Raw genomic sequence first — 23256 nt, 5'->3', positions numbered from 1 at the left:
CAGAGACTTGAGCACATAATCTCGGCTGACGCTCCCAGTGCAGTGCTGAGGGAGTGCTGCACTGTCGGAGGTGCCGTCTTTCTGTTAAGACATTAAACCGAGGCCCCGCCTCGGGTGGAGGTAAAAGATCCCGCCACTATTTCGAAAAAGAGCAGGGGAGTTCTCCCCACTGTCCCGGGACCCATATTTATCCCTCAAATGTCATCACTAAAAAACAGATTATCTGATCATTTATCTCACTGCTGTTCGTGAGAAGTTGGCTACCGCGTTTGCCTATGTGACAGCGACTACATTTCAAAAGTAATTCATGTGTCGTGCTTTGGGACATCCGGAAGACGTGGAAAGGTTTAACAAATACACGTTCGTTCTTTCTTTAATCCGCCAATGAGGCCACAGCCCTTTGCAAACCTCCAGGCCCAGTTAATACGGACAGGACAAACCAGCAAAACGTTAAGCACAAGTGGGCTGAACTATGGCCTCCTCCTGTTCCTATTCAGCCCCTCGAGCCTATTCCGCCATTCGTAGAAACATAGGAATAGGAGGAGGCCATTCAGCCCCTCGAGCCTATTCCGCCATTCGTAGAAACATAGGAATAGGAGGAGGCCATTCAGCCCCTCGAGCCTATTCCGCCATTCGTAGAAACATAGGAATAGGAGGAGGCCATTCAGCCCCTCGAGCCTATTCCGCCATTCGTAGAAACATAGGAATAGGAGGAGGCCATTCAGCCCCTCGAGCCTATTCCGCCATTCTGTTACATCATGGCTGACCTATATTTCAACTCCATTTACCTGCTTTGGCTCCATAATCCCTCGATACCCTTATCCAAGGAAAATCTATCGATCTCAGTCTTGAAAGCTCCAATTGACCCCCAGCATCAACAGCTTTTTGGGGAGAGAGTTCCAGATTTCCACTCCCCTTTGTGTGAAGAAGTGCTTCCTGACATCACCCCTGAACAGCCTGGCTCTAATTTTAAGATTGTTCCCCCTTGTTCTGGACTCCCCCCACCAGAGGAAATAGTTTCTCCATATCTACCCTTTTAAAATCCTTTTATCATTTTAAATAACTCGATCAGATCACCCATCAACCTTCTAAACTCAAGGGATTGTTGGGGCCTATAGATTGGCCCCCTCTTGCTTTAGAAAACATTTAACCGCCTTGGCGAAGGGTGTGAATAAGATCTCTTTGTGTCTCTGCAGGTCGAGTGCCCCCAAAGGACAGGGACGGAAGGATGGACATCAGTAACATCGCTCAGTGCCTCAATCTGGAGTTGAAATCGCTTCAGCCTCTCCCGTCCCAGGAAGCACAGAGCAGACCCCCACAACAGACTACGAGCGTTACTCCACCCACACAGGTACCCCCACAACAGACTACGAGCGTTACTCCACCCACACAGGTACCCCCACAACAGACTACGAGCGTTACTCCACCCACACAGGTACCCCCACAACAGACTACGAGCGTTACTCCACCCACACAGGTACCCCCACAACAGACTACGAGCGTTACTCCACCCACACAGGTACCCCCACAACAGACTACGAGCGTTACTCCACCCACACAGGTACCCCCACAACAGACTACGAGCGTTACTCCACCCACACAGGTACCCCCACAACAGACTACGAGCGTTACTCCACCCACACAGGTACCCCCACAACAGACTACGAGCGTTACTCCACCCACACAGGTACCCCCACAACAGACTACGAGCGTTACTCCACCCACACAGGTACCCCCACAACAGACTACGAGCGTTACTCCACCCACACAGGTACCCCCACAACAGACTACGAGCGTTACTCCACCCACACAGGTACCCCCACAACAGACTACGAGCGTTACCCCACCCACACAGGTACCCCCACAACAGACTACGAGCAATACCCCACCCACACAGGTACCCCCACAACAGACTACGAGCGTTACCCCACCCACACAGGTACCCCCACAACAGACTACGAGCAATACCCCACCCACACAGGTACCCCCACAACAGACTACGAGCAATACTCCACCCACACAGGTACCCCCACAACAGACTACGAGCGTTACTCCACCCACACAGGTACCCCCACAACAGACTACGAGCGTTACTCCACCCACACAGGTACCCCCACAACAGACTACGAGCGTTACTCCACCCACACAGGTACCCCCACAACAGACTACGAGCGTTACCCCACCCACACAGGTACCCCCACAACAGACTACGAGCAATACCCCACCCACACAGGTACCCCCACAACAGACTACGAGCGTTACCCCACCCACACAGGTACCCCCACAACAGACTACGAGCGTTACCCCACCCACACAGGTACCCCCACAACAGGCTACCACCATTACCCCACCCACACAGGTACCCCCACAACAGACTACGAGCGTTACCCCACCCACACAGGTACCCCCACAACAGACTACGAGCGTTACCCCACCCACACAGGTACCCCCACAACAGACTACGAGCAATACTCCACCCACACAGGTACCCCCACAACAGACTACGAGCGTTACTCCACCCACACAGGTACCCCCACAACAGACTACGAGCGTTACCCCACCCACACAGGTACCCCCACAACAGACTACGAGCGTTACCCCACCCACACAGGTACCCCCACAACAGACTACGAGCGTTACTCCACCCACACAGGTACCCCCACAACAGACTACGAGCGTTACCCCACCCACACAGTACCCTCGGTAACTGGGCAGGCCCAAACGGATCTTTGAACTGTGCACGGTTCCAGTCTCCAAATTACAAAAAGGATATAGAGGCACTGGAGAAGGTGCAAAAAAGATTTACTGGGATGATACCAGAACTGAGAGCTTATAACTATCAGGAAAGATTGAGCAGGCTGGGGCTCTTTTCTCTAGAAAAGAGAAGACTGAGGGGTGACCTGATCGAGGTCTTTAAGATGATGAAAGGGTTTGATAGGGTAGACATAGAGAAGATGTTTCCACTTGTGGGGGAGACTAGAACTCGGGGCCATAAATATAAGATAGTCACTAATAAATCCAATAGGGAATTCAGGAGAAACTTCTTTATCCAGAGAGTGGTGAGAATGTGGAACTCGCTCCCACAAGGAGTAGTTGAGGTGAATAGTGCAGATACATTTAAGGGGAAGCTCGATAAACACACAAGGGAGAAAGGAATAGAAGGATTTACTGATAGGGTGAGATGAAGTAGGGAGGGAGGAGGCTCATGTGGAGCATAAACACCAGCATGGACCTGTTGGGCCGAATGGCCTGTTTCTGTGCTGTACATTCTGTGTAAAAATCATAACGGGTTCAATATCAGCCCTTCCCCAGAGATCGCAAACTCGAATCTCACTGTGGCAAGATGTGGATCCGACGCCCGTCAATCTGGTCAAATAATGACATGAAAGCTGCTGTATTGTCGTTTTTTTTAAAAAAAACAGCCGGTTCACTGGTCTTCAGGGAAGGGAACCTGTCACTCCTACCCAGTCTGGCCCGCCCGTGCCTCTAGTCCCACTGGTGAGATTGGCTCCTGATGCCCTCCGAAGTGGCCTAGCAAGCCGCTCGGACTGATAGAGACGGGCAACAACTGTGGCCGAGTGCCCATAATCCCGAGAGCAAATGTATTCTTAAAAATGGTAATTTTGTAAACATAAGAATTAGGAGCAGGAGCAGGCCATACGGCCCCTCGAGCCTGCTCCGCCATTCAATCAGATCATGGCTGATCTTCGACCTCAACTCCGCTTTCCCGCCCTATCCCCATATCCCTTGATTCCCCTAGAGTCCAAAAATCTATCCATCTCAGTCTTGAATATATTCAGTGACTGAGCATCCACAGCCCTCTGGGGTAGAGAATTCCAAAGATTCACAACCCTCTGAGTGAAGAAATTCCTCCTCATCTCGGTCCTAAATGGCCGACCTCTTATCCTGAGACTGTGCCTCCTGGTTCTAGACTCTCCAGCCGGGGGAAACAACTTCTCAGCATCTACCCCATCAAGCCCTCTCAGAATCTTATATGTTTCAATGAGATCACCTCTCATTCTTTTAAACTCCAGAGAGTACAGGCCCATTCTACTCAACATCTCAGAAATCAATCTACTTCCGTAAACAGTTCCATGGGTGTTCTACGTGCGTGAGCTTTCAGAAGCTGTTCAACCATGGGGGCCATCGCACTGAAACCTGAGGCTGTTCTCACTGTGGATCCACGTGCTGGCTGGTGTTTTATCTTTCTCTCCCCTCACCCAGGGGTGGTGAGGTCGATCGTAGCCCCCGCTCCCACCTCCCTGAACCTCTCCTGTAAGACACTCCTTAAAACCTACCTTTTTGACCAAGCTTGTGGTCGCCTGTCCTAATATCTCCTGATGTGGCTCGGTGTCAAATTTTGTTTGATAATCGCTCCTGTGAAATGCCGTGGGATGTTTTACTACGTTAAAGGCGGGATATAAACACAAGTCCCGCTGAAATGGAAATGTCCCCTTCCCTGATTTTGATGCGCGCGACAAATTAACTGAGTAATCGCTCTCCTGGTTACCCTCCCGCTGCAGGTGAGGTTTGTTCGTACCTTGTGCTAACAAAAGCCCGCGTACTGGTGCCGTTTATTCTTTCCGTCCCTCTTTCGTTGCAGAGTAAAACGATGGTGTGTTTTTTATTTCTCCCTTTTGTGTGACAGAACGGCTGGGCGTGTGAGAAATGCACCTACATAAACAAACCCAGCCGGCCGGGCTGTGAGATGTGCAGCAGCCCCCGGCCCCCTGAATACTCGGTGCCCGAGGAATATGCACCCGACGATGAGGAGCTGTGTCGGATCTTACAGGAGAAGGAGACAATGCTGAGATATCAACAGGTACAGTGAAACCTGTAAAATTACCCTCACCTTAGGGACTGGCATCAACTATCTTTTTTTTTTGCAGGTGTCCTTATTTTCAAAATGGTCATTCATTGTGCCATGCTATGTTACAGCACAGAAGGAGGCCGTTCAGCCCATCGTGCCTGGGCCGGCTCTTTGAAAGTGCAATCCAGTTAGTCCCATTCCCCCGTTCTTTCCCCGGAGCCCTGTAAATTTTTTCCCTTCAAGTATTTATCCAATTCCTTTTTGAAAGCCACGATCAAATCTGCTTCCACCGCCCTTTCAGGCAGTGAATTCCAGATCATTACAACTCGCTGCATAAAAGTTTTTCCTCGTGTCGCTTTTGGTTCTTTTGCCGATCACCTTAAATCTGTGCCCTCAGGTTCTCGACCCTTCCGCCAATGGGAACAGTTTCTATTTATTTATTTTATCTAAACCCTTCATGATTTTGAACACTTCTATTAAATTTCCCTTAACCTTCTCTGCTCTAAGTGACGATCCGGATTCTTTCCCCTCAGTCTGGTTCAGTAAAAACTGAAGTTGAATACATTTTAAAGTTCAACACATCTTTAATAGCAGGGTTCTTAGTCTGCAGCATTGATTTGGACTCCTGATAGAGTCCCTCTATGCTGGCAGAGCAAGAACAAAAACATACAGAAATCCACACGTTTTTATACAAATCAATAGGGTTGGAACATACTTAACGAGGGTCAACACCAATCATAAGCCGGGCATAGGTTGCCATGCGAGGTTACATTATTTCCGGCCAATCATAAATCGTCCATGTGCTGATCATGCTGCTATTAGACATCAAAGGGGATACTTCCTCACCTTCCAACTTGGAATGTTCTTCCCTGTTCCTTCTGTTCCTTATCTCCCAACCTGGAATGTCTTTCAACTTTGGCTAAGCTCGTTACCTATATTGATCTGCCATAAACATGGAGACATTCAGACCAGTCCTTGAATCACATCAAAGACTCTACATTGCCAGGACCATGCAAACCTGCTGACTACGCAAACATATGGCCCAGCAGGAGGCCAGGCCACCTGTACCAATCTCAGTTACTAACTAATTAACCCTTTCTATCCATTTTGCATTCTGCTTCTTTGCCACATAGGCATTTTAATATTTTACCGAAAACTGACCACGTAGGGATTCTCATTCCCCCCTTTTATCATTTTATGATAACCAATTATTACGGTGCTCACTGGTTCTGCAGGTTCTGCAGCGCAGCAACATTTAAGTAAGCAATAAACTATAAGAATTATAACAATGAATATGACTAGCCCTTGAACTAGAGAAGTCCCAATAGAACACAGACATGTTTCATCAATACGCCTTTGTACTCTTATCTGTTCTCAGGAACAGACTCCTTCTAAACATCTCTCAAGTAAGTTACGAATGTCCTTGGTCAGCTAAACCTATTCATGTTAGTTTGAAAAGGCTAACATAGTCAAATATCCTATGGTGCTTTATATTCTGTTTCCAGCCTAACTAGACTGAATGGTACCTTTCAGACCATTTTACACCTGTGAATTGGTGCCCTCCCCATTATATCCCTTAATCCAAATTCTCCCTACAATATCCCGTTAGATGCTGTACCTCATCTTAACCAGGTTCCCTTCGTGTTGGCCACCAGTCCGGGTGGAAGAGAGGCAGAGCATCTGATAATCCTATCAAACTATAATTGTCTTCCCTTTTACATGCACCTTACCCCAGCGGGTGCTACTCCCAGTACCATTAAGATGTTTTCTTAGTTGAAACCACAGAGACAATGGGGACATTCTCACCCAGGCTCTGTTTTACTATCTTTGCCAAACCCTTCATCCTCTACTTACATTTATGACATGCAATGAAAATCAAGAAGCACATTACAACAAACTGCACTACGACTAATACATATGAAATTAATCTAATCCAAGGATGGATCTGTATATTCAGTCCCAAATTCCAGGGGTCATTTCACCAGGTGGTGACTTTAATTTGGTCAATGTCATGCTTAATGTTGTTATTGTCCTGTTGTAGGTTATAATAAACCTTCTGGGAGAGGCGTATCTCCATTCGCAATGCTTCCAAGTATTTAGGCAACAGGGGTGTCAGATACCCAAATGTGTCCTGATATTCTTTTAAGTCCTTTCTGACATTCTCAGAAACTTGTAAGGTGGTGAGGTTATGCCGGTGTATCTCTACCAGTTCCTCGGGTCCAATCCGAACCAGGACTTCAGAAATGGAGTAGAATTCTGGACTTAAAATATCACAAGTTAGATTGGCATATTTAAACGTTTTCAAATTAGTTGTAACACAGTATTCGCCCTCTCCGGCATATACCACTTAAGTGGGTTTTAGATCCGCCTCTAGGGCCTCCATGGTACAGTTAATATCCCGATTGGTACCGGTATTATTAAACCCACACTGTGCTTCTAGGCTGTGTCCAACACTATGTGGACACACAGTGACAGCATGTCTAGTAACACATCCCTTTAATTTTGTTCCAGCCAATCAGCTTAAATCTACGTCCTCTAGTTCTTGAACCCTCTGCTAGGGGAAACAGGTACTTCCTGTCTACTTTATCTGGGCCCCTCATAATCTTGTAATTTTGTATCCATCGTGCGGATATCTTCTAAATATTGTTTCTCCCAATTTTATTGTTAACTGATGGGAACCTAACCCTGAATTTTGGAAATCCAAATTACTGTGTCCCTCTTTACTTTAATTTCAGTCCTTTTGATTGATACCAGTGTTTCTTGACTGTTTCATTAATTAGTTGGTTTCTCTATGGACCATGTGTCAGTGCCTTGTTTAAAAGGATTTCTCACTCGCCTGGACCACATTAACCATTTTCCTGTTGTGCTGTTGTCAAGTAACTGAGCCTGTCTGAGACTCATTCTTCAATGTATCTTCTTCATGTATCTCCGCATACTAGCAGCATCTCATAGGAATGAGCTTAGTGTTCTTGGATATTAACTTTCTGCTGGCCAGTCTCTTCTTCCTCATGGTATTTCCGAACATTTTCCATGGCACACATCATATGTCCTGTAGGATTCAGTCCTGTAAAAGCAACTGGTTTGTTTAAAGAGTGGTTGCAATAGCTCACCAGGCCATAGGCCTTTGTAATCATGTTCTTCATCCTGATCTCCGTTTCAGATGATGGCAACATACATTTGTATCTTTTATGTCCACTGTAGCCATTCTTAGGTTTTCAGGTTATCTTATCAAAAAGATCAGGGGTGTCTAGAGTGCTTATCTCCCCCTGCATGGTCCCGATGTCAGGGTAGTGGCCAGGCTTTTGAGTGTAGTTTTCTCATTATTCATTATAGGCAAGGACACAAATATCTCCACGAGAAAGCTATCAATTTACTATTCTCAACTACACTTTCCTGACTTCCACTAGATTGTATATTTATGCCAGATTGATTTTTTTATCATGCCCAATTCAATGACTTTAGAGAAATTCCCATATCTCCCCACCTCGAGCATTCTGTCTCGGAAGACAACAAATAGGTTAAAACAAAACAAATCAAAATGTTTTCAAAAGAAGAGAATCAGGTTGATATCACCACGCTGTGACATTTGGTATCCGCTGATGTCTGCAGCTAAAGTCTTAAATCTTTAACACCACTGGATCGTTTCCTGCACCAAATTTCTCCAGCAAAGGTTGCACCGTAACTTTGTAACTACTCTTGGTAATCCTGCACCATCAACACTCACGTGGTCCCAAAAAAAAACCAGGGTCACCTGTTTTAAAAGAAACACAGAAAATCCATTGCGGCTCTTCTTGAGAGCCCAAGTGATTAATTTGTCAAATCTTCATTTATTATTTATTTATCCAAAGGAATAATCCCTATACCCGAAACAAATTTAGAAAACAAAACAGGAGAGAGAAATTGCCTAGTTCCACTCTTGCTCTCTCTCTGAAGCACGCAGCCTGTCTGAAATAAACACTGTCTCTCCCACATACAGATGTACGCAGGGCTGCAGACTGGAATTTCTAACTCCAAGTCCTAATCTCTGTGTTTTCAAGATGTAACCACATTAAGCAGATATCATTAGCAGCCGCCTGCTAAGATACGTTATATTCCTCTTTTATTAATGGTTTGGGCATGTGTTTCTAGCACTGTAGCTATCCTTTGCAAATATATGGTCAGCATTTGATCCTCAGACAATTCCTTATCTGTATTTTCATTTATCTTTTAATATATCTTTAATGCGAGACCCTAAATCTCTGACCTTTTGATCTAATGTTGCCAAATCAATGGTGTTAACAACTGAGGCAAAGGCAGTTGCTATATCACTTATCACAGATCTTTACGTCTCCATATTTGCCTATCTCTTTTTACGATGTCCACCTTCATTCCATGTCGCTCTTTATTTTAACACTTGAGTTAGGAGGTGTTGATCTAATTGTTGAGTTTTCTTAGCATTCTCAATGCGAGTTATATAATTTGTCAGGGAAGGTCTCCCCTCTTTGGTCAGATCTTGTATTCTACTATTAATTTCAAATAAAATTGAATAGCCCCAGAACTTGTCAAAACTTCCTTATCATACTGTGGCAGGGTAAAACTGATAGGTGTTTAGTACCCTGTGTCAGTACACAGCTCAAGTAATGGACTTCCAATTGTCTAACCTATGCTTCCTTTTCATATGATTTGTTTTACATTCCTTTCTTATCAATTTTTCACTGTAGCGTCAAAACTTATATCTCAGTCAATTGTAGCCTTTGGCATTTCTGAGTGATTGGGACAATTTTACTAATATAACCTATACCAATTATTACCTCATGTTCACCTGTGTTCTGGGCAAGCCTCAGACAGTTCTCAACCGACTGGGTCATTTCTATCTGTTTGAACTGGTCTTGGCATGACAGTCTTGCTTCTTGGGATGGGAGGGGTTAATATTAACTTGCTCTTGTGGTAGGAGTAACTTGATCCTTCTCCCTTTTGAGATTAAGTTCCCACCTTCAAAATTTCACTTCACACAGGTTTGACTGATTTTTTTTACTTCTCACATTTGTGGATTGCTTTATACTATATTTTTGCACACTATTTTTTCACATACTTTTAGTGGATGTGATTATAATCAACGCTCCGAGCTGTTCCAGCTTTCCGACTTTTCCTATCACAGTGATACCAGATAGTTTTTTTAATCTATCCCGTTAATTTTTAACCTCTTTTTAAACCACAGCCAATCACAAAATAAACATTCAAAATGCCAATTTTTTGAAGATCCCATGTCTGGAATTTAACATGCCCACACTTTATAAGAACCAGAATTTAATAGGTCACTTAACCTCAATAACTCCAATTTTAATTCAGCAGTATCAGAATTAAACACACGACAAGACAGATACATTACACAAAGGAAGAAAACACGTAAGACACAGTAAGAAGGGGGCGTGGCCCACAACACCGACAAAAAAAACACTGATCAAGACAGGCTTTTTAAAGGGACAGTACACTTAAACAACAGAACCTTTCTTTTTCGGGTCTCTGTCTTTTAAACGTTTGTCTAGTCACTTAATTCTATCCATATTTTTTTTTACAGTACTGTTTCCATAAAGCAATTAGTTCTTTGGCTGTGGTCCCTCTGTTATTTTTCCAAATTAATTCCTGAGCCTTTTTTGGCAGCATCTAAGTTTTATCAATAGTTCCTGTTTATATCCAATCACCAGGAACTTAAACCCTGACGACCCTCAGTGATATTAACCACTGACCTACCGCTTACAAGTTATTCCCTCAGTGATATTCGACCACTGACCTCTTCCTGCTATATCTGTGTATTCACCAGACTGACCTGAATCTTGTAAGGACGCCACACGAGTGTTAGCGATTGGACGATTCGTCGTCAGACTGACGGATTGGAGGAAAACCGATGCAGTAAATTAAGACTACTTACATCGGGGCGCCATTTCCTTCCTCCGTGTCTGAGATAATCCGCCTCTTACTCCGCGAACTCTCGGTGAACGACCGTTAAGATCCCACCGCTGCCACCAAATGACGATCCGGATTCTTTCCCCTCAGTCTGGTTCAGTAAAAACTGAAGTCGAATACATTTTAAAGTTCAACACATCTTTAATAGCAGGGTTCTTAGTCTGCAGCATTGATTTGGACTCCTGATAGAGTCCCTCTATGCTGGCAGAGCAAGAACAAAAACATACAGAAATCCACACGTTTTTATACAAATCAATAGGGGTTGGAACATACTTAACGAGGGTCAACACCAATCATAAGCCGGGCATAGGTTGCCATGCGAGGTTACATTATTTCCGGCCAATCATAAATCGTCCATGTGCTGATCATGCTGCTATTAGACATCAAAGGGGATACTTCCTCACCTTCCAACCTGGAATGTTCTTCCCTGTTCCTTCTGTTCCTTATCTCCCAACCTGGAATGTCTTTCAACTTTGGCTAAGCTCGTTACCTATATTGATCTGCCATAAACATGGAGACATTCAGACCAGTCCTTGAATCACATCAAAGACTCTACATTGCTAAGACCATGCAAACCTGCTGACTACGCAAACATATGGCCCAGCAGGAGGCCAGGCCACCTGTACCAATCTCAGTTACTAACTAATTAACCCTTTCTATCCATTTTGCATTCTGCTTCTTTGCCACATAGGCATTTTAATATTTTACCGAAAACTGACCACGTAGGGATTCTCATAAGGAGAACAACCCTAGCTTCTCCAGTTTTTATCCATGTAACTGAAGTCCCTCATCCCTGGAACCATTCCAGTAAATTTCCTCTGCACCCTCTGTAAGGCCCTCACATCTTTCCTAAAATGCGGTGCCCAGAACTGGACACAATACTCCAGTTGTGGCCGAACCAGATGTTTTATAAAGGTTCAACATAACTTCCTTACTTTTGTACTCTCTGCCTCTATTAATAAAGCCCAGGATCCTGTATGCTTTTTTAACCACTTTCTCAACCTGTCCTGCCACCTTCAAAGATTTCTGCACATATACCCCCAGATCTCTCTGTTCCTGCACCCCCTTTAGAATTGTGCCCTCTAGTTTATATTGCCTCTCCTCATTCTTCCTACCAAAATGTATCACTTCGTACTCTGTCTAAATTTCATCTGCCCTGTGTCCGCCCATGCCACCAGCCTGTCTATAGCCTCTTGAAGTCTATCACTATCCTCCTCACTGTTTACTACCCTTCAAGTTTTGTGTCATCTGCATGTTTTGAAATTGTGCCCTGTACGCTCAGGTCCAAGTCATTAGTATATATCAAGAAAAGCAGTGGTCCCAGCACTGACCCCTGGGGAACACCACTGTACACCTCCCTCCGGTCCGAAAAACAACCGTTCACCATTACTCTCTGCTTCCTGTTACTTAGCCAATTTCGTATCCATGTTATTCCATGGGCTTCAATTTTGCTGACAAGCCTATAGTTACAGTGAGTTACAGGCTGGGATCTAATCGAGGTGATGGGATAAAATCAGACTCTTTCCAGTAGACACAAGACTAAATGTGAGAGATTTCGAACAGAGGGCAGGAGAAACTTCTTCACAGAGAGTGAGGCCATGGGATTAACTTCCGGGGTTAGTGGTTGAGGCAGAAACTATGTCAACACAAGATTAGATTGGAGAGGGGCGATGAAGGAAAAGTGGCTGAAGGGATGTGGAAACGGGGGTGGGTAAATGTGATTGGGATTATTGCTCATGCAGAGGGTAAATGCCGACATGGACTGGATGGGCCGAATGGCCTGTTTCCGTGGCGGAACTTCCATGTATGTGTTGATCTGACTACACATCGTTTGGTTGTAAACCCAACTCCAAGGATTGCCCTGATGGCTCTGTGTGTAAATGTGCAGCCGCAGTGTGGTACAGAAAGAAAGACTTGCATTTATATAGCGCCTTACACGACCTCAGGACGTCCCAAAGCACTTTACAGCCAATGAAATACTTTTGAAGTGTAGTCACTGTTATAATGCAGGAAACACGGCAGCCAATTTGCCACAAACAGCAATGTGATAATGACCAGATAGTCTGTTTTTAGTGATGTTGGTTGAGGGATTGGTTGGTTGGCCCCAGGTCACCGGGGAGAACTCTCCTGCTCTTCTTCAAATAATGTTGGTTCCCAACCTCTGATCGAGCAGACTCATTCATCTCTCCTTTCTTTTTTGAATCAACAGGAAAAAGGAAGAAGGGATGAATGGTTGCCCACGTGTGATATGCTCAGACTGAACCTGGCAGAGACAGACAAGCCACCATTCTACGACTGACTGTGGTTCCCTTGAGTTTCCGTCAGAGGAAGCGGAGGGGGGGGAAAAGGAGGTTCGTGACGGAGTTCCCAACTCGCGTAAATGCCAAGACGTTGAATCCCCCCCCTCTCTTCCCGTTGGGAACACAGAGCGAGCACCCAGCTGTCTCCCCACCCAGCTCTGTGCAGGACTGAACAAAGGACACACGACAGCTAAACCCAGACTTTCCGCTGCGTATGGTCGCAGTGCTTGTGGAATCGTTTTAATGAGCTGTAGAGTGGAGTTAGGTCGCAGATCAGCCATGATCTAATTGAATGGCGGAACAGGCTCAAGGGGCTGAATGGCCTCCCCCTGTTTCTACGTTCCTAGAAACAACCGTCAAAACACGCGATAATCGTATCTGTTCCTGGAGTTAGTGGCTAATACCCTTGTGATGTGCAGCTTTTATATTTTATTATCTGATCGTGGCTGATTTTAAAGGTTTGAGGTGATCTCTCCCTGGATGTAAAGAAATATATTGAATGTATTACAGAGAAAGGGCTATTTTGTTACTTTTTTTCAAACAAATTAAACTCAAAACACTGGCCTCGGTGGATGGAGCGTTATTATTGGTTCTACCATTTCAGAGCAAAACACGTTCCCAGTCTCGGGTCCGTCTGAATTCTGTCAGGTTCCCGGTCTCGGGTCCGTCTGAATTCTGTCAGGTTCCCGGTCTCGGGTCCGTCTGAATTCTGTCAGGTTCCCGGTCTCGGGTCCGTCTGAATTCTGTCAGGTTCCCGGTCTCGGGTCCGTCTGAATTCTGTCAGGTTCCCGGTCTCGGGTCCGTCTGAACTCTGTCAGGTTCCCGGTCTCGGGTCCGTCTGAACTCTGTCAGGTTCCCGGTCTCGGGTCCGTCTGAATTCTGTCAGGTTCCCGGTCTCGAGTCCGTCTGAATTCTGTCAGGTTCCCGGTCTCGGGTCCGTCTGAACTCTGTCAGGTTCCCGGTCTCGGGTCCGTCTGAATTCTGTCAGGTTCCCGGTCTCGGGTCTGTCTGAATTCACTTTATCTGGGATTATTAGTCCAGGCCTCGGACGTTTTACTATGGTACAGGCACTATATAAATGTTGTTGTTGTTGGATTACTAGCCCAGTAACATAACCGCTACAACAACAACAACTTGTATTTATAAAATGTCCCAAGGCGATCCACAGGAGCATAATCAGACAAAAATTGACACCGAGCCCAGGATGGGTGATTAAAAGCTTGGTCAAGGTCTGGTTCAGCATCAGACAGTGGCCAAGGAGGGGGATGGAATTGGTGGCTATAGGGACTGGAGTTTGTGATGGGGTCCTAAGACAATGGCTTTGGTCATTCTAATGTTTAATTGGAAGAAATTTTTGCTCATCCAGTCCCGGATGTCGGTCAAGCAGTGTGACAAACGAGAGACGGTGGAGGAGGTGGTGGTGAGGTAGAGCTGGGCGTCGTCAGCGGACATGTGGAATCTGACGTCGTGTCTTTGGATGATGTCGCCGAGGGGCAGCATGTAGATGAAGAATCGGAGGGGGGGGGCCAAGGATTGATCCTCGGGGGACTCCAGAGGTAACGGTGCAGGAGCGGGAAGAGAAGCCATTGCGGGAGATTCTCTGGCTGCGACTGGATGGATAAGAATGGAACCAGGCGAGGGCAGTCCCACCCAGCTGGACGACGGAGGAGAATTACATCAAGTCTACAGCATAGAAACAGGCCATTCGGCCCAACTGGTCTATGCTGGCGTTTATGCTCCACATGAGCCGCTTCATCGAACCCAATTCGCATATCCTTTCTCCCTCATGTGTTTATCGAGCTTCCCCTTAAATGTATCTATACTAGTCGCCTCAACTACTCCTTGTGGTAGCGAGTTCCACATTCGCACCACCCTTTGGGTAAAGTTATTCCTCTTGAATTCCTGTTGGATTTATTAGTGACTATCTTCATTGTATCGTAGTATCATTGTATGCTACAGCACGGGAGGTGGCTAGTTGGCTGTTGTGGGAAAATCACCACTCGGAGTCAGACTTAAAGATTCAACATGCACTTTATTGGACAAAGTACTTTGGGAGAAGAACTGGACACTCCGCAGTGTCGCAACTACCTCCTCAACTTCAAAATGGTTGTCATGCTTTTTTATACCTTTGAAATACAGATTTTCAGTAGCTTTTACATCATTAATCTTGATTACACACATTAACCAATTAAGCCCGCACAGCAACAACGGACTGTTTACACATTAACCAATTAAGCCCGCACAGCAACAACGGACTGTTTACACATTAACCAATCATATTAAAACAACTGTTATCACCTTAAGACAGTATGCCTTTGTTTCACGCAGTCTGGTTCTATAGTTTTATCAGTTCGTTGTGAAATGTCTTTTGTATTCCCAGACTGTAAGTCAGTTTTGGAATATACAAACTCAACACTTTTAACTGTCTTTCCCACAGTCACAGAATCCATTTTGTTTAGTAGTGTCCATTTTGTTAGTAGTCAAGTGTTATGTTTAAGCTTTAATTAGGGTTAGTCTAATCTACACAAAGTGCATTTCGGTGTGGTTTTAAGGGTAAAGACCACCGCCATGTACCCAATAGTCACTTCATCGTTGCCTTTAACCCAACAGCCCAAATTTTACGCTAACAGACCCCCCTGTTGGTCATGATTATGGCTTAATAATCATTGAGACCAATACCGATAAAGTCCATGCAACATTGGTCCGGCACTTAATACACAGCCTTTCGGGTATTTAACTTACATAAGAACATAAGAACATAAGAAATTGGAGCAGGAGTAGGCCAATCGGCCCCTCGAGCCTGCTCCGCCATTCAATAAGATCATGGCTGATCTGATCCCAACCACAAATCTAAAGAACACAAGAAGTCGGAGCAGGACCCGGCCACATAGCCCCTGGGCCCTCTCCGCCACCCACAGGGCATTGACCGATCCGAACTCAGCTTCATGTCCAATTTCCTGCCCGCTCCCCATAACCCCTAATTCCCTTTACTTCTAGGAAACTGTCTATTTCTGTTTTAAATTTATCTAATGATGTAGCTTCCACAGCTTCCTGGGGCAGCAAATTCCACAGACCTACCACCCTCTGAGTGAAGAAGTTTCTCCTCATCTCAGTTTTGAAAGAGCAGCCCCTTATTCTAAGATTATGCCCCCTAGTTCTAGTTTCACCCATCTTTGGGAACATCCTTACTGCATCCACCCGATCAAGACCCTTCACAATCTTATATGTTTCAATAAGATCGCCTCTCATTCTTCTGAACTCCAATGAGTGGAGTCCCAATCTACTCAACCTCTCCTCATATGTCCGCCCCCTCATCCCCGGGATTAACCGAGTGAACCTTCTTTGTACTGCCTCGAGAGCAAGTATGTCTTTTCTTAAGTATGGAGACCAAAACTGTATGCAGTATTCCAGGTGCGGTCTCACCAATACCTTATATAACTGCAGCAATACCTCCTTGTTTTTATATTCTATCCCCCTAGCAATAAAAGCCAACATTCCGTTGGCTTTCTTGATCACCTGCTGCACCTGCATACCAACTTTTTGATTTTCTTGCACTAGGACCCCCAGATCCCTTTGTACTGCAGTACTTTCCAGTCTCTCGCCATTAAGAAAATAACTTGCTCTCTGATTTTTCCTGCCAAAGTGCATAACCTCACATTTTCCAATATTATATTGCATCTGCCAAATCTCCGCCCACTCACCCAGCCTGTCTATATCCCCTTGCAGGTTTTTTATGTCCTCCTCACTCTCTACTTTCCCTCCCATCTTTGTATCATCTGCAAATTTTGATATGTTGCACTCGGTCCCCTCCTCCAAATCGTTAATATAGATTGTAAAGAGTTGGGGACCCAGCACCGACCCCTGTGGAACACCACTGGTTACTGGTTGCCAGTCCGAAAATGAACCATTTATCCCAACTCTCTGCTTCCTGTTCGATAACCAATCCTCCACCCATGCCAGAATATTACCCCCAATCCCGTGATTTTTTATCTTAAGTAATAATCTTTTATGTGGCACCTTGTCGAATGCCTTCTGGAAGTCTAAATACACTACATCCACTGGTTCCCCTTTATCCACCCTATACGTTATATCCTCGAAGAACTCAAGCAAATTTGTCAGACATGACTTCCCCTTCATAAAGCCATGCTGACTTTGTCCTATTAAATTATGCTTATCTAAATGTTCCGTTACTGTCTCCTTAATAATAGACTCCAAAATTTTACCCACCACAGATGTTAAGCTAACTGGCCTATAATTTCCAGCCTTCTGCCTACTACCCTTTTTAAATAACGGTGTTACATTAGCAGTTTTCCAATCTGCCGGGACCTCTCCTGAGTCCAGGGAATTTTGGAAAACTATCACCAAAGCATCCACAATCCCTACTGCCACTTCCCTCAAGACCCTAGGATGGAAGCCATCAGGTCCAGGGGATTTATCCGCCTTGAGTCCCATTATTTTACTGAGTACCATCTCTTGAGTGATTTTAATCGTATTTAGCTCCTCCCCCCCGAGAGTCCCCTGTTTGTCCAGTGTTGGGATATTCTTAGTGTCCTCTACTGTAAAGACTGAAACAAAATATTTGTTCAGCATTTTTGCCATCTCCATGTTTCCCACCATTAATTTCCCGGTCTCATCCTCTAAGGGACCTATGTTTGCCTTAGCCACCCTTTTTCTTTTTATATAACTATAGAAACTCTTGCTATCTGTTTTTATATTTTTTGCTAATTTCTTTTCATAATCTAACTTCCCTTTCTTAATCAATCCTTTAGTTACTTTTTGCTGTCTTTTGAAGAATTCCCAATCTTCTATCCTCCCACTAAGTTTGGCTACCTTATATGTCCTTGTTTTTAGTCGGATACTATCCTTGATTTCTTTACTTAGCCACGGGTGGCTGTCATTTCTTTTACACCCTTTTTTCCTCAGTGGAATATATTTATTTTGAAAGTTGTAAAATAACTCCCTAAATGAACACCACTGCTCATGTACCGTCTTACCCTTTAATCTATTTTCCCAGTCCACTTTAATCAATTCCGCTCTCATACCATCATAGTCTCCTTTATTCAAGCTCAGTACTCTTGTTTGAGAATCAACCTTCTCACCCTCTAATTGGATATGGAATTCAACCATGTTGTGGTCGCTCGTTCCAAGGGGATCCTTAACTAGGACATTATTAATTAATCCTGACTCATTACACAGGACCAGGTCCAAGGTTGCCTGCCCCCTTGTAGGATCAGTTACATACTGCTCAAGAAATCCATCCCTGATGCACTCAATGAACTCGTCCTCAAGGCTGCTCTGCCCAATTTGATTTGTCCAGTTAATATGATAATTAAAATCCCCCATAATTATGGCTGTTCCCTTATTACATGCCCCGACTATCTCCTGATTAATACTTCTTCCAGCAGAGTTGCAACTATTAGGAGGCCTATATACTACGCCCGTGATGTTCTGTGTGTATGCCTAACCCGTAACTCTCAGGTTACATGTTACAGATTTTGGGTGCAAAGTGCCCTATCTTTATGCTATTCGGCTGTTGGGGTGGCACATACGCATTTCTGTTGTACATTATCTCACCCTGTGCTTCTGGGCTGTGTCCAACACTATGTGGACATACAGTGACAGCATGTCTAGTAACACATACCTTTAATTTTGTTCCAGCCAAATTCCCTTTAAATTTTTTTTTCAGCGTATGGTAACATATTGTGATGGGATATGTGCATTCCGTCCTTCATTACCCCAATATTCTGTACTTGTTACACCTCTCGTCACTGGGTTTCGGGTGCTATCACCGGTATTATTAGTACCAACCCTAGGAGCCCTCCTCCGTCAGGTTTACACTCCACTTGAGTGGGGTACACCCGCACCATTGCCCTGAATTGGCAAGGGGTGATGTTCTTGTTTGCTAACAGCCGGTTGGAGGTACCACCTCCATCATGCCCACAGGTCAGGCTCACCCTCAGTTTGTTGATTCGTTATTCATAAGGGTACTTCCCCTGCCTGTATCTGGGCTAGGTTCTCTCGTGTCTGTTCCACAATCCAGTTACCATATGTACTGCAGATGTCATTAGCAGCCGCCTGCTAAGATACGTTATATTCCTCTTTTATTAATTTATTAATGGTTCGGGCATGTGTTTCTCGCACTGTAGCTATCCTGTGCAAATGTATGATCAGTATTTGATCCTTAGACAATTCCTTATCTATTTTTTTCATTTATTTTTAAATATATCTTTAATGCGAGGCCCTAAATCTCTGACCTTTTGATCTAATGTTGCCAAATCAATGTTACTGTCCGATACAATATTTACAGTCAGCTCCAATATCCCAAAATTTATTTATTTTACGTAATTTCTTCTTGAACCGCTTTTATTTCCCAAAATATCCGACTACATTGTGCCCGAGTCCCTTCTATCATTTCACAATTATCCCAACTTGAGAGCAGTATTGTTTGACTGACAGGATTTGTCAATGTAAAATTTTTCTTCCCTCCCGAAAAGAATTCTTGATACACAGCATTTAATAGGAACCATTTAGACTGGACTTCTTTTATTTTAAAATATAATTTGATTATCCCCTTAAATTACAAGTAAATTTTTTCTCCTCGAGTGCTTGAATAGCAACTCATATAAATTTTCTTATCAATTCCAATTTCAGAAACAAATTATGTCCAGGCTTTGTGGTTTTTATAGTAGAGATGAAGTGCTCATAATTAATTTTGGATGTAACTCCCATATCTTCCCACCTCGAGCACTCTGTCTCAGAAGACAATAAATGGGTTAAAACAAAACAAATCAAAATGTTTTCAAAGGAAGAGGATCAGGTTGATATCACCACGCTGTGACATTTGGTCTCTGCTGATGTCTGCAGCTAAAGTCTTAAATCTTTAACACCACTGGATCGTTTCATGCACCAAATTTGTCCAGCAAAGGTTGCATCGTAACTTTGTAATTGCTTTTGGTAATCCTGCACCATCAACACTCACGTGGTCTCAATAACCAGGGTCACCTGTTTTAAAAGAAACACAGAAAATCCATTGTGGCTCTTCTTGAGAGCCCAAGGGGTTAATTTGTCAAATTATTATTTATTTTGTCCAAAGGAATAATCCCTTTACCCGAAACCAAATCAGAAAACAAAACAGGAGAGAGAAATTGCCTAGTCTCTGTCTGTCTCTTTCTCTCTCTCTCTCTGGAGCACGCAGCCTGTCTGAAATAAACACTGTCTCTCCCACATACAGATGTACGTAGGACTGTAGACTGGAATTCCCAACTCCAAGTCCTAATCGCTGTGTTTTCAAGATGTACAAATCTATCTCTTTTACGATGTCCACCTCCATTCCATGTCTCGCTTTGTTTTAACACTTTGAGTTAGGGGGTGTTGATATAATTGTTGAATTTTCTTAGCATTCTCAACGCGAGTTATATAATTTGTCAGGGAAGGTCTCCCCTCGTTGGTCAGATTTTGGTGAATTGTATCTACTATTCGTGAATAGCCCCCGAACTTGTCGAACTTCGTTATCATACTGTGGCGGGGTAAAACTGATAGGCGTTTAGTACCCTGTGTCAGTACATAGCTCAAGTAATGGAATTCCAATTGTCTAACCTATGCTTCCTTTTGATACGATTTGTTTTACATTTCTTTCTTATCAATTTTTTCCACTGTAGCATTGTCTGGGTGCCTTTGGCATTTCTGAGTAATTGGGTCAACTTTAATAATATAACCTATATCAATTGTTACCTCATGTTCATCTGTGTAATGGTTAGCCTCAGACAGTTCTCAATCGACTGGGTCATTTCTATCTGTTTGAACTGCTCTTGGCATGACAGTCTGGCTTCTTGGGATGGAAGGGGTTAACATTAACCTGCTCTTGTGGTTGGAGTAATTTGATACTACTCCCTCTGAGATTAAGTTTCCACAATCAAAATTTCTCTTCACACAGTTTTGACTGATTTTTTTTTTTCACTTCTCACATTTGTGGATTGCTTTCACTTTATCTTTTTCACACTATTTTTGGGATTTATTTTAATCATAGTGTTTAATCAATCACAATAGCACAAAATGCTTCGAAGATCAGTTTAATTTATAACTAGAGATCATCCTGCAATTGTAACTTGTAATTCTTTAAATCTGCACTTTATCTTTCTTTACAATTAAAACCTCATTTTGTCTTGGTGAATTGGAAACAGATATCGATGTCCTTGGGAAGGTTAGACTTTTCTAAGCATACGTCAACGTAATTTTCACATAAATTCTTTTTTTTTAAAATTCATACCGGGAAACAACATCTTCCATCGTACATTTTAGTTTATAGTTAGTCTTCGTAAGTTTTATAATTTGCTCGTCATACACAACTATAGCTTTCCAATTCATTTTTTTTTTCACATAGTTTTAGTGGGTTTGATTATAACCAACTCTCTGAGCTGTTCCAGGTTTCCGACTTTTCCTATCACGGTGATACCAGATAGCTTTTTTTTTGTATCTGTCCCGTTATTTTTTTTTAACCTCTTTTTTTTAACCACAGCCAATCACAAGATAAAAATTCAAAATGCCAATTTTTAGAAGATCCCATGTCTGGAATTTGACATGCTCACATTTTATAAGAATCAGAATTTAATCGGTCACTTAACCTCAATAACTCCAATTTTAATTCAGCAATCTCAGAATTAAACACAAGACAAAACACACACCAAAGAAGGAAACACGTAAGACGCAGTAAGAAGGGGGCGTGGCCCACAACACCGAAAAAAACCCACTCACAATCAGGACAGGCTTTTTAAAGAGACAGTACACCCTTTCTTTTCCGGGTCTCTGTCTTTTAAACATTTTAATTGATTCTTTTTTTCTAATTCCCTTATCCTAGTTTCTAATTCCCTAATTTTATCCTTATCTTCGCTCCACTTTCTAGTGGAGGTGCCTTCTAATTCCCTAATGTTCCAGCTTGTTGGTGGACTAGTAATACTCCTGCCTTTTTTGTTCTATCCTTTTCCCTATCTATCCACTTTCTCTGTTGTTCTAAGGTCTGAGAAATATCCCAGCCATCCTTTTGCATCTGCTTAATCAACGAGTGTCTGTCTGTCATATACTTCTCAATAAGGGAACCCGCAGGTCCCCATCTAGGTTGTTCACTTGTCATCTTTATTATCGTGCTCTGCTCTCGCTATATCCTTCGGGTCCCGGTCTACCCACCGGGCTTTCTTTTCTCTCAAACTTTTCGGGTCCCGGTCTCTCGCCAGATTTTCTTTTCTTATATATCAGCCTCTCGCTATATCTCTCCTTCGGGTCCCGGTCTCTCGCCAGATTTTCTTTTCTTATATATCAGCCTCTCGCTATATCTCTCCTTCGGGTCCCGGTCTCTCGCCGGATTTTCTTTTCTTATATATCAGCCTCTCGCTATATCTTTCGGGTCCCGGTCTCTCGCCAGATTTTCTTTTCTTATATATCAGCCTCTCGCTATATCTTTCGGGTCCCGGTCTCTCGCCGGATTTTCTTTTCTCTCAAACTTTCGGGTCCTGGCCCCGGAACTCTGCCGGATCTAATCACCGATCACTGTCGGTACCCCTGGTCACTGCCGGTCTCACCAGACTTACTTTTCCCTCCCAAACTTTCTACAACTTTCTGAAATCCCAGCCCGAACTCCACTCCAGATTTTACTTTTAGCTGCAACTATATATTCACGGCCACAATTACCAGTTTGGTAATGTGCTTCCTCGCGTGGAGTTCAGTTCTAGGTTATATGATCAGACAATACACATCGTAAATTAACTTATGCTTTAACTTATGCTCTAATCTCTGCGTTTGTTCGCCACTACAGAGTTTGATACCGGATGGTTCTTTCCCAACAGTCCCAGAAATTCTCTTAACTTACCCCACGTTTTTAACTGCACTGTTGGCTCAGTCTGACTCCCACAGTTCAATAATCTCTACTCCAGTTCGCTGATCGAGGCCAACCGATCAACTCACCAGTAGTGAGATCCTGCCGACTACGCCAATTTGTTGTGGGAAAATCACCACTCGGAGTCAGACTTAAAGATTCAACATGCAGTTTATTGGACAAAGTACTTTGGGAGAAGAACTGGACACTCCGCAGTGTCGCAACTACCTCCTCAACTTCAAAATGGTTGTCATGCTTTTTTATACCTTTGAAATACAGATTTTCAGTAGCTTTTACATCATTAATCTTGATTACACACATTAACCAATTAAGCCCGC

At 43.8% G+C, this 23256-nt stretch overlaps 1 protein-coding gene and 1 long non-coding RNA gene across 3 annotated transcripts in view; one reads left to right on the top strand and one right to left on the bottom strand.

The window, feature by feature from the left end:
* Positions 1 to 23256, top strand: part of LOC137299985 (ranBP-type and C3HC4-type zinc finger-containing protein 1-like) — an 85707-nt gene that overhangs the window by 26488 nt on the left and 35963 nt on the right. For both annotated transcript variants that reach the window (XM_067969045.1, XM_067969040.1), the window contains exons 7-8: positions 1197 to 1351; positions 4649 to 4822. In XM_067969045.1, the coding sequence (XP_067825146.1) occupies positions 1197 to 1351; positions 4649 to 4822 (329 nt within the window). The remainder of the gene's footprint in view (positions 1 to 1196; positions 1352 to 4648; positions 4823 to 23256) is intronic.
* LOC137299994 (uncharacterized) lies at positions 5375 to 11197 on the bottom strand. Its single transcript, XR_010958017.1, has 2 exons — positions 11158 to 11197; positions 5375 to 8561 (listed from the first exon to the last, which is right to left on the bottom strand). It is a non-coding gene; the product is annotated as an uncharacterized lncRNA (long non-coding RNA).

Source organism: Heptranchias perlo, chromosome 2, assembly GCF_035084215.1.
Source record: "Heptranchias perlo isolate sHepPer1 chromosome 2, sHepPer1.hap1, whole genome shotgun sequence".
Lineage (NCBI taxonomy): Eukaryota > Metazoa > Chordata > Chondrichthyes > Hexanchiformes > Hexanchidae > Heptranchias > Heptranchias perlo.
The sequence above is the reverse complement of the archived record's forward strand: the minus strand, read 5'-3'. Positions and strand labels throughout refer to the sequence as shown.